Here is an 18,050-nt window from a genome sequence, read left to right on the forward strand (position 1 = left end):
AGTTTTATGTTTTTCAATTTTATTTTACAAATTAAAATTATCATGTTGCCTAAATTGACCGTTTTCCCTATCACTTGTTGTCACTTATTCATTTAGGTCAATCGTTTTGCGGTTATGTTGCAAATTCATATATTCTAACCCTCTTTTAGTATGTTTGGATCTTGGTTTTTTTCTAGAAAAATAACAAAAAAATAACAATTGAAATCTGCAATTTTTTTCACTATGTTTCAGGGCTTAGGTCTGCACTAAATATGAATCCTTGGTCTCGCTATCGCCCTCTGCCATGAAGCAAGAGAATTATGTGCCTCACTCTGCATCTGCATACCCCAGCACAGTAATACATTGCAATTGTACTAATAATATTCCTAATATATTTTGAAATCTCAGAAAATTTTGAAAATCGAACACAAAAATTGTAAAGTTAAATGAGAAACAACTTTAATACTGAATAAATATGACCATTAAATATATATAATAATAAATAAAATGAAAATACTACAAATTAGCAAAAACAAATTTTTACTTCATTTGATTTATTTTGCAAGTTTTCTTTTGCTATGTAATCTTAAATGACTTAAAAAAAAAAAAAAATCACTTACCAAATATATTTCCCCTTGCGGTACTACCCCATTAGCAGATAATTAGTACAGGAGTGTTTTAGAAAATTAGAAAATGGTCATAAAGTTATTGAGTTTCCTTATTATAATAAAAGAAAAAATGTAACACTTTCTGGACTTAATACAAACCAACTGAAATATTTCAAGAAAAGTATTATTTATTTTATTTTGATATTCCTGATTATGGCTTAGCACCTACTGGTATACCTTTTTATTCTAAGATTTTTAAATAGAACATTTCAGTTTTTGACATAATCAACAATATTTAAACTCCAAAAGACTTGCAATGTTAACATTTCCTGAGACAATTCTGGATATAAAAAGAAAAAAAGGAAATATGCTGCCACCTTCTGATATGGATGAATCTTACTGCTACCTGGCTGATCATTGAAGAAAGCAAAGCTACTAAACAATTGAATGCTTTTTTGCAAAGATAAAATTGGGCAAAAGCAGCACGGTAACACAGTGGTTAGTGTCTGTGCGGCACAGTTCTGAGGTCATGAGATCGAACCTTCCTGTGTGGAGTTTGCATGTTCTCCTCGTGCTTGCGTGGGTTTCCTTCGGGCACTCCGGTTTCCTCTCACATTCCCAAAACAGGCATGTCAGGCTAGGTGGCCGGTCCAAATTGTCCCTAGGTGTGTATGAGCGAGTGAGTGAGTAGACTGTCTCTGTGTGCCCTGCGACTGTCTGGCAACCAGTTCAGGGTGTCCCCTGCCCACTGCCCAAAGATAGCTGGGATGGGCTCCAGAACCCCGCGACCCTACTGAGGATAAGCGGTGCAGATAATGGATTGATGGATGGAAAATTAGGCAATTTTCTGTTGCGCACTAGACAAGCTGTTACGGCACACTGGTTGAAAAACTGCTGTACATGACACAGAGAAAATTCAGAAATTACATCAGCATGTCATGGGGTGAGTAAGTCAATGGAACCTTAAGTGATGAAAAACACTCAAGGTCTTATTGCGGGAACTGTGTTCTTGTCTCTCTCACCCAGACAAGGTGAAGGAACCCACCACTGGGATGTTACTCATACATCCTCACATATTTCCCTATCACCGTTTAATCATGTGCCTAATTTGATGATTTATGACATGACCAGGTGGTCAAAAGCTCACCAATACAGATGTTCTTCCACCATCTTGGTGACAGCCCGAGACACGGCTCTCTCTTCCGGCGTGAGGTTGTGGTTGAGGTTGACCCCCAGTTTCTCTTCCAGGAAGTCGATGATGAACTCCGACCCCGAGACCTGCTCGTAGTTGTACTCCAGCCAAGGCATCTTCCCTTGTGGTGACAGCTTCCCATCAAAGTAGTTCTAGCGAGACACAAATCACCCCGTGTTACTGTCCGTTCATATACTTTGTATCCAAATTAGAATTTGAATTGTCTTTATTGTTACAGTGGAACCTCGCTAGTTCGCGGTTCCCCTTTCGCGGGTTCAGAGCTTTGCGGGTCTAAAGAATATTCAAAAATTAAAAATATCAAAACATATTCAAAAATTAATAATAATGAAAAATATTAAATTAAAATTAGAAATTATATTATTTTACAAAATTTTAAAACAAAATATTCAATTAGAATTAGTAATTGCATCATTTTACAAAATTTTAAAACACAAAGAAATCCACGCACAGTAATAATGAAAAATATTAAATCAAAATTAAAAATTACATTAATTTACAAAATTTGAAAATAAAATATTCAATTAGAATTAGTAATTGCATCATTTTACAAAATTGTAAAACACAAAGAAATGCACGTATACGCTAAGCATCACGGGCATAAACGCAAGCTGATTGGCCAGCACTCGCTGAATACTCGACTCCCCATTGGCCCATTCACTACAGTAGCCCAAGCTTCTCCCGATGCCCATCAGTCCATGCTTATCTCGTATACAGTACGCTTCTCGCCATAGATCGCGGTTAGTTAGTCTTTGTCTCGCGGTGATTTTTTAAGTGCAAAAGTTTTGTGAAGCCCTTCGTGATGCCTCCCAAACGCTCTTTATCCCTTGGTGCATCTAGTGAACCGAAGAAAAAGCGAAAGATGTTAACAATTAACAAAAAAGTTTATAGGACGAGTTGAAAGCAGGAAATAGCCACGCGAGCGTAGCCCGACAATATTGCCTTAATGAATCCACGGTACGGTACATAAAGAAGAAAGAGAAGAACATCCGCAAAACTGCTGCAATATCTTTCACCAAAGATGCCAAAAGGGTTGTTAACACCCAGAATAAGACCATGGTGCGAATGGAAAATGCACTGGTTATTTGGATCCATGATTGTAGGGCGAAGAAAATCAGCAGCCTGGATGTAAACATAATCCGAAGCAAGGCTAAATCTTTGTTTGATGCTATGGTGCCTGAGGGTGGTGACGACGATAACGTTCAAGATGAGGAAGAAGACGACGGCGACGAAGATGTATAACTGTATAGGTTTTTTTAAGCATTTTTGAAGCCGCTACTTCCCGGATTTTCAGTTTTCGCGGGTGGTCTCGGTCCCCATTAATTAACCGCGATAACCAAGACTTCACTGTATTGATAAACCCACACTGAACATTGTTTACAATGAGATTAATAAACACTTTAAAAAGAAAAAATAAGATAAAAGGAAAGTTGGGCTAAATAGGCAAAAATATTTCCTTGGTAGTTCTTAGAAGCTGGTGTAAGTTCCATCAAAACAATAGTGCAATGAAAAATAGTGCAACGACTCTTTAAGCAACACATTTACAAAATAAAAGTCGAGAAATCAAATATAAATACAAATTATCCTACACATAGTTAAGACACATACATACTTATATGTATGTTTCCATTGCCTTGTGCGCTTATCCACGGCAGTAATGGTCCTGGGTAAGAAACTGTCTCGAGCCTGTTAATCCTCGTTCTAAGGGATACGTAGCATCTGATATAAGAAACATAGTGCAATCTATACATAGGACACTGCAGTTTTCATGTTTGCACAACCGACAGCAGTTCTTCGTAGTGTCCAATGTGCCCTCTGATTTCGTTGCTCACTGTCTCATTTGTCATGTGGGCTTTTTGCTGATGCCTAGAAGTTTTCTGTAGTATTACTTCTCCATGGCCTGGATTTCTCTTTCCAGCTTTGCTTGGGAGTCCATGACTTAGAAGCGTAGAGAAAAAAACTGGTGGATAATATTATTATTTTACTTCAATGATCTTGTCTCTCAGATAGGTTTAAATCTGGCAAGTGTGGCGGTAGTTTGCGTTACAGTGCCGTGGATATGTATCTTCCCCCTTCCTGATTTGTGTTTTTTGCATATTTATTACTCACAAAGGTTTCAGATCATCAAACCAATTTTAATATCACACAAAGACAACTCAAGGAAATACTAAATTCAGTTTTGAAATGTTGATTTAATTTATTAAGGCGCAAAAAAATCTGGCACTATTTGATAAAGTAATTTGCCCAATGTCTTTCTAATAGTGGATTCATGAACACTGAACTTAACTGAGCCCACCAAGGCCTGCAGTTCCTTGAATGTTTTTCAAAGTACTTTTGTAACCTCCTGGATGAGCTGTCGTCCAACTCTTGGAGTAATCTTAGTTGGTTGACCACTCATGGGAAGGTTTATCACTGTTGCTAGTTTTCACCATTCGTGAATAATGGCTCTGGCAGTGGTTTACTGGAGCTCTACAACCTTGGAAATGGCTTTGTGGCCTTTTCCAGACTGATAGATTTCAAACCCTTTTTTTCTAACTTTTGCTGGAATTTCTTTGGATCGTGGCATGCCATTTGTGTTCTTGAGATTTTGTAGCCTACATGTGGTTGAAATCAATTTTGTGAGTGGCCCTTTGGAATTTCCCAAAACTGTGATGAGTCACAGTTACTTTGTGATTTAAAAATAATGGGCACTTACTTTTTCATATAGGGCCAGATAGGTTAACATTTTTTGTGCCTTAATCACCGAAATCAATTGTTCAAAACTGAATTTTGTATTTCCTTGGTTTGGCTCTGTGTGATATTAAACTTGGTTTGATGATCTGAAACCTCCGTGAGTGATAAGTATGCAAAAAACACAGAAATCAGGAAGGGGGCAAATACTTTTTAACTGCACTGCATTCTGGCCATGATTCTCCATTTGTGCCTCAGTGCTGTGGAATGCTTTTCCTCCAAAGATGAGGTCTGGAACTTTAAAGGAAGTGTTTAAATCAAGTCTTGAGACATATTTGTATTCAATTGCTGATGATTAACGTTAACCTCCTACGGTTGTTTACTTGTCTTTTCTTGCTGCCTCACAAGTAACTTAGCAATGGGAAAAAAAACAACAAATGTTGCACACAGGATGTGTTCTGAGGCAGCAGACCAGTATTTGGAAGTGAGGCACATCATCACCTGGGCCCTGGTTGAGACTGTAAACTTTGTCATTGCTGTTTTGGACCTTTGCACAACTTCAGTTAATGCATATATTCCCACTCAACATCCATTGTAACCAGGTTTTTCTGGAAGAGGAATGACCTCCTTTTGAAGGTTTCTCATTTCAAATTTGGCTGGGGTTCTTTGAGTTTTTCCTTGCCTTTGAGATCAGGGAATTATGCAACTGTGAGCCTGTGCCGCCCTTTGAGGATCTGTGATAAAGGGCTATACAAAAAAATGAGACCCAGTGTCTATCTGACAAAAACTAATCTCTTAAATAAGTTTATACATCATACAAGTTGAACCATTTAATCCACGAACATGAACAACTACTGCACTGAGAATCATTTACCTGATAGGGCAGGTCCACCATTCTCAGGTAAGTCTCGATTTTGAGGCAGAAAGGTGAGAGGCTGGGAACGCCGTTCTTTGGTCTGGAGAACTGATGGAGGATGATGGCGTCTTTAGAGTCCAACTCCTGCTCCTTCCTGCACACACAGGGATAATTTTGTTTAAGAAAGGAGCCCGTCTCATTCTCATTGTCAGACATCAGTCGGTCAGTCACTAAAAAACATCAAACCAAATCACTTTAGTGAAGTCCAATTGATTTTTGACTGAGTGAGTCATCACACTGATATATAGAATGACTGCACATTTCCCATCCCTCGTGATGCAGTCATGCACTGCACAATTTATGCACTCAATTTTATATCTGGGAATGCAGCATTCTCATATAGTTTGTTTGGGAATTAAAGACAAAGACTGGACACATATCATGCAAGTGAGTTTCAAAAAATACAGGCAGCAATATGAGTCAAGTACAGTTGTGGTAACACTACTACAACACACTAACATTGGAAGTCTCTTGTACTAAGTTTAAGTTGTCAAAATATACGTGTTGCCATCGTGTTAACACAACTGCCAGAATGGCAGTCAAAAGTGACTTGGTAAACGTAAATTGTTCTTTATTTTTTAATAAATATATATGGCGTTTTTCCCACTGAATAGTTAGAATATAATACAGTCATACATACTACAAAAATTTAATTCTGGTACAGCTCAAAGTACATATTTTTATCATAGGAAATAAAATAGTATTAACACAATGAAATAAAATGGTGCCCTAGCAGAGTAGGTCACCTAAACACATCCACTTATACATTGTATGACAAGTCATTTGTCAAAACAGATTAATCAAATCACGTTCTGGTTTGTTGAATACGATGAAGTTTATTCTGATTGGTTCTGTTTTTGGTGTTGTTTACCTGCATAGGATGCCAGTTTGTTATTTTGATTATTATTCCCCACTCCTGTTCATTATTTTGACTATTATGCACATTATACATACTTTTGGTTATCAGAAAATAATGTTGCTGTTCTTTGATATCCACACCCTTTAAGGTGGATCTGCTTTTTGTAACCTAAGACAGTGTTTTTCAACCAGTGTGCCGGGGCACACCAGTGTGCCGTGAGACCTTGTCTAGTGTGCCGCTGGAATTTGCCCAATTTTATCTTTCCAAAAATCAGGCCGTTATTCAGTATTTTTGCTATCATCAGACGAGGAACTGTAATTGTCATCCATATCAGTACGTGGCAGTAGATTCTTATATACTATTTTTACATTAATTATCTGCTCATGGCGTAGCACAGTACATTTAATAACTTAATTTGTTTAACAAAGCAGTTTAAGATTGCACTGTAAAAAATAAAACACATAAAGCACATCATTTATTTTTTATAAGTATTATTTTCTTATTTTTATATACTAAATATCTACTTATGAGGCAGTACAGTGAAATATTTGACATCACTTCATTTCTAAACATTGTCCACGGATGGTGTGCCTCTGAACTTTTTTATAAATAAAAGTGAACCTTGGTTCAAAAAGGGTTGAAAAACAATGACCTAAGATATGATAAAAAGGGTTCAGGGGAGGACATTCAAAATAACTTAAGAGTCCTCTTCTATTCTCCTTGATGTCTTCTATACTTATTTCGAGTGTCTACTAAACTAAAACTTATCAAAGGCTATGCTGCTAAATCTAAGACAGTGGACTATGGTATCAAAGCGCTGAGGGTTCAGGGGGAAAAAAATACCCAAGGCCATCACCACCATAGAAAACTGAGAACATATATATCTTGGGTATTATTTAGGAATTATTTTGTTTATTGTGACTGCTAAATGTTTTTGCATTATTTTTATTACATGACTGTTATGATGTACTATCCTTTTATTGCTTTATACTATAACTATGGCCAGTCTCGAAGCACTACTTTGAACTTTACTTTGTTTTGCCTTTTTTTATTACAGGTTTACTCTGGAATGCTGTCTAATCTTGTTGAATATGATGTTTCACAACATTGATATTAATGACAATAAAGACAATTCAATTACATTCAATAATGACTCACTAGTTTTTTTAACATTAACACAAAGACTAATATGTATTTTATCAAGATGAAGTGTTTTTTCGGTGTTTGTGCAACAAATAAAGAAAATATTCCTTTAAGCAAGGACCTAGGTTTTTCATGGCATTGTTGGGGACACATTAAACCCTCACATTAGCATATTTTACTTTATTTTTATTACAGTGTCTATTAATGGAACATTATTTAAATGCTTTTTATCCAACATGCTTTATTGGGTATTTTTGTATTCTATATTCCATATTTTACTGTTTAACAAGAGGATAATGCTGGAAATGTGAATTTTCCTTCAGGTATGAAAAAATCATCCATCCGTCTGTCTGTCTGTCTGTCTGTCTGTCTGTCTGTCTGTCTGTCTGTCTATCCATCTATCTATCTCATAACCAAACAATTCCCATGTGAAATAAGGGATAGGCACAGTCAATTAACTTGTCCGAAAACTTCAGCACTTTAGCAGAGAACGTGATTTAACACTTGCTGAGCTACTAGTTGACTGATACGTTGATTGATCAATCCCTTTTTTAAGTGATCACAAACATTTGGTGGGGTTAAAACAATGATTGATCATGCCAAATGTCGTGATTGCCAATTTGGAGCACTTGCGGCAGCTTGATTGGTGCAAACAGCCCGGACAGTTGATTGGTGGACACTCCCTTTTTAAACCCCCAACTTCCTCTCAGTGACTGTCAGATCCTTGCGAACTGTTGCATTCCACTCAGTGAGCTTTCTCGTTCGACTCCGTTTCTGATAACCCTTTTTCCTGCCTGATCTTCGTTATTGACCTGTTTCTGGATCTGATTACGCCCGTTCTGCCTGCCTCCTGTTACCTGACCTGTTTTGCCCAGTTACTTGCCTGCCTCCTGCCTACGACCCCGCTTACGAACACGACATCGCCTTTGATCTCCAGCCCCGGCCAACGACTCACTATTCCCGCCTGTCTCCGTCCGACACGGAAGTGTCACTCCCGCCTCGCTCGCTCCTGTTTTCCGTCAGTCCTCGGATCAAGCAAGCAAGCCTTACTCTCCCTCTCTTTTCAAATAAAAACTGAGAAACGTACGCTATTGAGTCCTGTGTCCGTTTCTGGTCTGTGACACCAAATGCATGCCATTTTATGCGAGTATTGCTGCGTTATCTTTCTATACATCAATTATTAAAATAATTACAAATATTTGCTGTCCTAAAACTTCAACTCAACTTCCAGTCAATGTCCCAGAATCAAGCATTCAACCAGGTTTTGGATAACCAACTTGAAATTTGGAGGAGCAGGGAAATATGTAGTAATGGTATAAAGAATGTGTTATCGGTTGTAGTGACTACTTAAGATTTGGGTATTGGTCTTGAAAAAAGTTGTTTTAAAAATCACTATTTGGGGAATTGTGGACCAATTCAAATATCTAACTATTGTATTACAACCCTGTAAGCAGCAATTATCTTAACAATTATGAGAATTAAGTGGTAAATGTTAAAAAAAAGCGATTTTTACCACCCGGCTAAGGACTGTAATTAAGTGTCTCGTATCTAAAGCCATTTCTGTACTCATTCTTGTTACTCAAGGTTAAATTCAGAATGTATGGGTCAATAATACTGTCCCACCAAAATGTAGAGTCACAAAATCAGACTTTGCTTGGCTAGCTTTGATGCTCTGAATGATAAATGGAGTAAGTACATGAACATGAGCAGGGTGTATTTGTGTCTCTGTCCAGTAGCCTGCGGTGCTGAAAACACATCTTTGCAGACTTATCTATATCCATCTAAACTTGTTTTTCTCAGACTTTTAGGAGCCAAGACACCCTGTCATTAAAAAATCTCAAAACTTAATTCCGGGGACCAGTTTCTTTTAATCGTTTATGTTTTTGTTTTTTTTTAGCTTGATATATAGGTTGTCTAGATTGGCAGTATAACGTTATTTTTATCATTGTTGGTCACCGCGGCTTTTGAGGTAATATAGGTTATTCATTTTGGTAACCAGATTTGCTTTAATTTTGGATTTTTGAAGTTTTTAACCTTGTTTTCAAGGTTTACTATTTTTATGTTGTTGTGTTTTTAAGAAAATAGCAGAAATAATGCTTAAAATTAGCAAAAACATACCTATCAGTGGACTAAAATGCGTTTACTGGGTTCTAACGATTTTCTGTATTTTCTTTTAGAAAATGATAATCAAAATTATGTGAAAGATGACTTGACATGTTTACTTTATTAGATTTGTTTAATTAGATTTTGCAGTACAATTTGCAGGCTGTTTAGTAACGTCTGCACTAAATAATTACAGTGTGGCGCATTACATTTTATCGATACAAGCGCATTACAAGTTTATTTTTTGTTAGCCAAATATAAAACAAATCAGCAAAATTGGGTTTAAGATTTTTGCTTTATTTGATTTGTTGTACAATCTTAAAGGGACAGTGTATATTATTTGGCGCTTCTTAGAAGTAAAATCACTTTGTTCATTGTAAAGAAACAATATTGATTTAGAGAACAGGCAAATATACATGAGCTACTATGTCAAGGTGAATTTTCTTAAATACTCTTAAAAGTGGTGTCTACAACAAATTTCTAGTCTCTGCCGCCATCTCATGGCTTAAATTCATGCTCGCAGCATCAGGCAGCTCATTCCTCAAGTTGTAATAAACTTTCCCTTTATTGGGGTTTGGGTTGGCGTTGAGACCGTATTATAAATAGGCCATTTTTTACTTTTACCATTTTTAGGCTACACTAAAAAAAAATACCTGGGGACGAGCATGAAATCCGCCTCAAACCTAACACCCCCCTCACCCCTTTTCTGCTTTCTAATGTGTTACGAGTTCCGAATCAGCTATGCTAAAAGTAAGATAAAAAAAGCAGATATGCACGGTGGGGGAAAAATGTATAAAGGCTCTTTGAACTCAGTTGGGTATTGCTAACACATACTTAATAGATAAAAATAATAGTCCACTTTCAACTTTCTAAAGACACTTCGTTAGACGCAGCCGACCCTTAAAAAATTGGTATTTATTTGACATAACAAGGGCTTTGCCTAGAACAAGGGTGTCAAACTCATTTTAACTCGGGGGCTACACGATAGAACAAACATTCTGTCGGGGGCCGGACTAGTAGATTAAAGAGAAAGAAAAAGTGACATAGAGAAATAAGAAAAAGAGGGAGGGAAAAGGAGAGAGGGAAGGACAAAGAAAGAGAGAGCGGGAGAGAGCGTGAGAAACAAAAGAGATAAAAAGAGAAGTTGTGAGAGAGGGGGAAAGATAGGGAGAGGAAGAAAGAAATTCAAAGAGAAATAGAACGACAGAAGGAGAGAAAAGAGAAAAGAAAGCGCGAAGAGTAGGAAGATAGACAGAGAGAGAGAGAGACAGAGACAGAGAGACAGAAAGAGAGATGTTGAGAGAGAGACATAGAGAGAGGTTGAGAGAGACAAAGTGACAGAGAGAGACAGAGACAGATGTAGAGAGAGAGAGAGATGTAGAGAGAGAGACAAAGATGTTGAGAGAGAGACAGAAATGTTGAGAGAGAGACAGAGAGAGAGAGAGAGATGTTGAGAGAGACAGAGGTGTTGAGAGAGAGATGTGGAGAGATGGAGAGAGAAAGAGAGATGTTGAGAGATGTAGAGAGATAAATAAATAAATACGAGTACAGCGTCTTTGTGAGAGGCACCTGGCTTTGGCAACATCAAGTTGACATATTTCAACCTGCAGCTTGTTTTTCTCTTGCGCTTCTCTGAGTGTTGTCTCGCGGGCCGGATTCAATCCCTTAGCGGGCCTGATCTGACCCGCGGCCCGCCTGTTTGACACCTGTGGCCTAGAAGGCGTTGACATAATTGTCTGACATCTTGATGCTATGGGTACCCTAAAAAACAAAAATCTTGAGAAAGCTGGGGAAAAACTAAGAATAATTTTGCGCTTTAGTCCTAAGGTTTAGCTCTTATTTTCAGTTTTAAGACACAATACAGTGACATCTAGTAGTCAAACACTACACACTGTCCCTTTAACAGCTTCCTCGAGCAGATAATTACTGTATGAGAAGAAAAAACTACAATCTGCTGCCATCTAAAAATCTGGATGAATGGTATCTATAATTATTTGACTGATCACTGGGAGAAAACAAAGACACAGAGCAATGACATGCTTTTTTGCAAAGATACAATTTGGCACAATTTCCTGTGGCATAATAGACAAGGTCTCATAGAACATTAGTGTGCCCTGGCACACTGGTTGAAAAACACTCATCTGACCAATATCTGCATTCCACCAACATAATATCACATGTTCCCAACAGATGATGCTGGTAGGCTAGCCTCAGCTTCAGTGTCCTGCACGTGATTCTGCGGCAATGCTTGCTTGTGCAAGAAACGGAAGAGGGCTCTGTTTACACAAGATGCATTTACTCCTCTACCAGCTTGGCCTTAAATAATCCCGCATATGCCAATTGTGCATATGTCATTAATCTGTTTAGTATGCTAAAGACCAATTACATTTCGTAACACCTCTAGAGAGAGATTGTAGGTTGTGAGCAGCAGGGGTTCATGAAAGGTCAGCCCCAGGAGTGCCTCGATTTAGTCACCCTCAAGTGCCATCCGGGCTGGCACAACGAGCTGACACGTGACTTGGATAGGAGTTGAATATGAATTTCCATACCTTTCACGCCCAGCCGCTTGGTTCCCTTATTAATGATTGCAATTGCCCTTATTGAGTGATAATTAAGCTTATTACCACAACACAGGCATCTATTTACTTGCAGTAAGAAAGACTAGGTAGAATAAAAACAGATTTGTGTAAAGAGGTTTATTTAGCAACTAAACACCGAACAATACTTTCAGCATCTTTCTTGGTTCTTTACTATGGAAATAGTACAAAAATAATAATGCAGAAATACTACAAAAATACCACAGGAAGCCTAAAAGAATCCTAAAAAAGAAACAGTACTAAAGTATGAGAAAAATAGGACAAAAGTACAACTACTACAACACTACTATTGCAGAAATATCACAAGAATACTACAGAAATACTACAGCGGAAATAGTACATAAATTACAACAAAAATCCTACAAAAAAAATACTTAATCAGAAATACTACAAGAATATGATGAAGTATGCATTATCAATGATTGCCATTGTCCTTATCAAGCAATAGCAAACCTTACAAACAAAACGGAGCAGCTGTTTACTCACAGCAAAACAGACTACATCCAATGAAGACAAAGATAATTTGTGTGAACAAGTTTATTTATATTTACCAAATAAACAACATCATTATTTTATCATCTGTCTTAGTTCTTTCCCCACTTGCAATAAGTTTAATGTAGCTTATTATATATAGCAGTGCAGGATTTTGCAGAAATAATCAGTTTGTTTTATAGATGGTATTACTCTGTCATTGTACTTCTGTCTCCATGCAGTCTTGTTAACTTGGATTTTGTTACAACAGACAGGCTTTACGCATCGCCTAACCACCCCTTCGCCCTTCCCCCTGCGGTTTGCATTGCTGGCTCCCTAAACGGACCATACTCGGTGGTGGCAGTGGCCAGATCCAGAGAATCAGGCATGCCACGGGGCCAGGGGTCGGCTCAAATCACCTGTACTTCACCCGAGTCCTCACAAATAAAATAGCAAATGTCACTACCCTCATAGAGCTGGCACGTTCCCCTACGACAAATAACTAATTCAGACTAGAGCTGAAGGCCTTGATGTGAAATGCACCGTCCGCCAGTCTGTTGATGTGCTGTGTATTGTACCACTGTTCTTTGTGGAAATACGTTATTCTTTCCTTTGGTTAATTAATGACTTGTGTGGTTTTGTTGTGATGCGCCTAAATTAAAAGCAACAATAAACATTGTCATCTGCTACCAGTGACCAAGGAGATCCGGATTAGAACCGAAATGGGCAAGACGAGATCGGTCTAACTAAACAAAACGCATACCTGTCAACCTGTACGTTTTTGCCGTACAAAGTAGGTTTATTATGCATTTTAAGACGTGTACGACGTACAAGAAAATCCGTAGGGAAAAACGCAAATTTGTCAATTATGGGTACCATCCATTATATACCGACTATCATGAAACGGCAAATCACTCAAGTCAAACGAGTTCGCCGCGATAGCCTCTATCTCGGTATCTTTTTTTGTTGCAAACGAAGCGAGCGGTTTGATGCTACTGTGCGTATGCGTCTACCCCCTGGGGATTTCCCATCATGCATCATTCTGTGGTAGTTGTGTAGTGAAAGGAAGTCCGTCTCATTTTAGAGAACCGGCTTTTTCAGCTCAACTCATTAAAGAGAGCCGGCTCTCAAACGGCTCACTTGCTTTGATGCATTATATTACGAATATGTCGTATAAAGAAGTTAAGAAAAAAAGGAAGTATAAAAGGAGAAAATGAAAATAGACAGGTTTGTGGCTATCCCTTTAATGAATGTATTACTAACAATAATTTAATGCAAAAAAATGAATTAATAATTTGAATAAGAAAATTATACTTAAATATATTTGCATGTATTTTTTCCTTCTACAGTGAACATCCAAGCTACTTAATTTTTGAACTTTTTTAATAATAAACCTCATTCGTGTCGAGCAACTCAGTATTTCACAACAAAATGTTAATTACCAATAAATATGATATACCGAAACACACGTGCAATATAACATGTTAAACTACATAAATAAACACGTTTGAAAAAAAAATGGTGTAAGATTATTCTGTATTTTGTAAGGTAAAATACGACAGTTTTTAAGGGCATGGAGCCCTGGAGCTTGACAGGTATGTACAGTACCACTGTTCTTTGTGGAAATAGTTTATTGTTTCCTTTGGTTAATTAATGAATTGTTTTGTTTTGTTGTAATGTGCCTAAATAAAAAGCAACAATAAACATTGTCGTCTGCTACCAGTGACCAAGGAGATCCGGATTAGAACTGAAATGGGCCTAATAAAAAAAACGAGTTAAAAAAAAATCCCGTACCAAAAATCGTAATACAGCGTATTCAATTAGGAATAATCCAAAAACGTATTAAATACAGGGAACACGTATACATTGACAGATCGGCCCAAGGAGTGTTTCGTTATAGTCACGCTTGAATGCCAGCCGGGCGGGCACGAGAGCGGAAACGTGACTTGATATGATTTAAATATATATTTCCCTTCAACGAGCTTGTGAGCTATGCCCTTGGAAAGCAGAATAAAAAGTGAAGCTTGTGTAACGGGAAGCAGAGTTGCATAAAAAAGTGTGCAGGGGGTGGGGCGGGGGTACTTGTTGTGCAAGGAAGTGAAAACAACCTTACCTGATGGAAAGCAGCTCGTGTAGCAAATAGGCTGCGGCAGCGAGTAGTGCCCCCCCGGTGATGTAAAGAGTCTTTTTCAACCAGGATTCCGATCCCAGAGCCGTCATAATGCCGCTGTAGTCCTGCAAAGGGAAGGCGATGATGTATCCATAAAATGACTGCGGCTGCTCGGAGACACACAAGCCGAGGGGGAGGCTGTGATTCCGCCCGAGATCCACCACGCACGGCCGGGAGGAGGCCAAACCAGCTGCCCAGTACATCCTCTCCCTCCTCGGTCACAAGAAGCCCACTTCCGCGGCGCCACTCTCCCGGCTTGGCTTCATGTACGCGCCGTTCCGGTCTACGGCATGATGGCCTGTTCTAAGGGGGACTCAATTAGTTCCGAAAAACTAAAGGAGTAAACAGTTGGATTCAGCCCTCCCCGGGAGGATGATGCTCAGCACCCCCTGGAGTTCACGTTCCTTCCAAGCGTCTGTTATCATCAAAACAGGGAGAGTTTCCATCGCTTCACTTCCGGAATCAGTTTTTCAAAGTAAATCCCAAAGCGCTTTTTATGAAACCTTGGATAAGTGGAATTGAGCAGTGAAAACGCACTTGTGTCAAGTGAAGTTTATATGTACGACCCTTAATCACAAATAGTCTCAAAGGGCTTTACAGACTACAGACTATTATTACACTACCCCCTGATCTAAAACCAACATAGGGTAAGGAAAAAGTCAAAACCTCAGCATGAGGAAATTTAAGAAACCCTACGAAGGTTCCACAAACTTCTGTACAAAAGGCTAAGAATGCTATAAAACTGACCTTCCTTTGAGGTGGTCGATTGTCTAGAGCTCATGTGTCCAACTCATGGCCCAGGGGCCAAATGTGTCCCGCCACATCTTTATATGTGACAGTGGAGTGCTTATAATGTATGAGTGTCCAAACTGAATGCGTTGAATGAGGGACTGCTCAGTGTCACTACACTGTAGTGTTTCCATATCAATAGCCAAAAATATCCAAGATTTTGTTATCTCAAGTCTATAACTACAATACATGTGTAGGGACATTTTTCCATAAAACTGTAAAGTTTGTGACTTAATAATTAATAAAAAAAAAAATAGTGCAGTTTGGTAGCTTTGACTCGCCATGGTTGGTAATCTTCCTTGTACTTTGTAGCACTCCTTTTTCAGTTGTACTACACGTTACAGCGACATCTAGTGTTCAAATATTACACAGTGCTCATTTAAAACAACCAGACATCCACTTAATGGAGTATAAATGGAAAATTCTAGAAATATAATTAACCATATACCCTAAAAAAGTGACATTCGATCGGACCTGGGTCTCACAACCCTCAATGTGTAATAATATGATCTGGATTTCAAGACGCTGAATCTTTTATTTTGGCAACAATCGTTAACTTCCTGTTTTAGTCAAGTTAACAGTGCTCACATAACACAGCTGGTCCATTGTTTAGTAAAGTGGAGGAGCTACCCCACCCTGACCAGTTACCAGGACTTCTACGGACTGGTTAACAACAACAACTAGCCACAGAAGATTAAGGCTAATGGTGGTAATGGGTGTTAATAGTGGTATGTAGTAGCATGTCGTCAGCTAACAAAAAAAAGGTATTTCTAATCAAACGTATGCACAGTAGTTTGTTTGGCTTCAATGTGAACATTATACGTGGTTGTTATAGGAACATTTTAACTTTTGTCGATAGCGGTCTTTGGTTGATATACAAAACCCAATCTTGGACCTGTCAATCGCATAAATCTTGGGCAAAATATGGCCCGTGGGCCACATGCAGCCCGGCAGGCTTTTTCATTGGATTTGTCTAACAAAAATGGTCAAAATACAATGACAATATATATAACACTAAATACATTACTGCTAATGGAAAATGTTTTTTGGTGGTAGCTTTGTCCCCATTGTCCTTCTGTGTGTCTACTACAAAAATACTACCACAGAAATATTACTAGAGTAAATATCTAATTTAGTGCTTGAACACAGGGACCTTATATCGTATTGTTTATATTCTTGAAAGAAGAAAATACTTCACGAATATAATGACAGTTACACTACAATACAAAAATAGGAATGCAGAAACATAACGACAGAGGTATTACAGAAGTACGACAGAAACACGACAAACGTGCTACTATGGATAATTTACCATATACTAAAGAAATACTGCACAAATACTACTACAGAAATAATAATATACTATAGTAGTATATTATTAAAAATACTACCAAAGAAATATTACAACATCTAATTTCATTAGCTGCACCGCTTATCCTCAGTAGGGTCGCGGGGGTGCTGGAGCCCATCCCAGCAATCATCGGGCAGTGGGCAGGGGACACCCTGAACTGGTTGCCAGCCAATCGCAGGGCACACAGGGACAGACAACCCGCTCGCTCATTCACACCTAGGGACAATTTGGACCGGCCAATCCACCTGAAATGCATGTCTTTGGAATGTGGGAGGAAACCGGAGTGCCCGGAGGAAACCCACGCAAGCACGGGGAGAACATACAAACTCCACACAGGAAGTCCGGTAGCTGGATTTGAACCCACACAGGAGGTTCCCAAGACCTTAGAACTGTGCCGCACACGCGCTAACCACTGCGCCGCCGTGCTGCCCCATATTACAACATATAATACAAAAATATAACACAAAAAAAATCTTATTTAAAAATACTACATAAATGCAACAAAAAATATTACTACATTAATACTGTAATACAAAAACACTGCTACAGATATACTACAGAAATACAAGAACAGTGATACTAAAAAATACTAAAGAAACCCCACAAAAATATGGAAACTACAAAAATACTACTATGGAAATAGCACAAAATTACTACAAAATACAACGAAAATAAAACTACAGTATTGCAACACCACATAATTACTACAAAATCGTGACTACACAAACACTCCATAAAAAAAAAAACAACTAGTTGTACTACAGAACTAAATATCAAATCAAGTTCTTTACACTGAGACATTATACTGCTTCAATTGTAAGCATTTCAAAACCAATTTGTTAAAACTAGTATATTAAACTAGTATATTAAAGGATAATTATATGAGATGTCTTCAGGACCATAAACTTGGCCATATTTTTTAACCCAATGTAATCCAATCAGCCGTTAAACAACACTTATTTGTAACTTTCTTTGGTTAATATTTTACGCAAAATAAAAACGAGAGAATAATCAAAACGACTCACTCTGGAGCAAGTTCGGAAGTAAAGGAGGTAATTCATGTTGAAGCCGCTGGCCATCGCGTGCTCTGGGACAATGTTGGCCGCTCATGCCTACTACAGATGGCTGCGAATGACTTGCTCAAAGGAGATTGCGTCCAAGTCCTTCCAAGTCAATAACGAGAT

General features: G+C 38.2%; 1 protein-coding gene across 2 annotated transcripts in view; it reads right to left on the reverse strand.

Moving 5' to 3' along the window:
• faxcb (failed axon connections homolog, metaxin like GST domain containing b) overlaps nt 1-18,050 on the reverse strand; it is a 30,451-nt gene extending 12,401 nt beyond the window's left edge. The window contains exons 1-4 of one of the 2 annotated variants that reach the window (XM_088326447.1): nt 17,892-18,050; nt 14,670-15,029; nt 5,342-5,477; nt 1,735-1,931 (exon numbers count right to left, since the gene is read on the reverse strand). In XM_088326447.1, coding sequence (XP_088182573.1) covers nt 1,735-1,931; nt 5,342-5,477; nt 14,670-14,929 — 593 coding nt within the window. In that variant the 5' untranslated portion in view covers nt 14,930-15,029; nt 17,892-18,050. Of the gene's footprint in view, nt 1-1,734; nt 1,932-5,341; nt 5,478-14,669; nt 15,350-17,891 lie in introns of those variants that run through there. The other variant, XM_088326446.1, reaches the window with a different exon arrangement.

This window comes from Urocampus carinirostris, chromosome 2 (genome assembly GCF_059441175.1).
Source record: "Urocampus carinirostris isolate Australia breed hairy pipefish chromosome 2, RoL_Ucar_1.0, whole genome shotgun sequence".
Classification (NCBI taxonomy): domain Eukaryota; kingdom Metazoa; phylum Chordata; class Actinopteri; order Syngnathiformes; family Syngnathidae; genus Urocampus; species Urocampus carinirostris.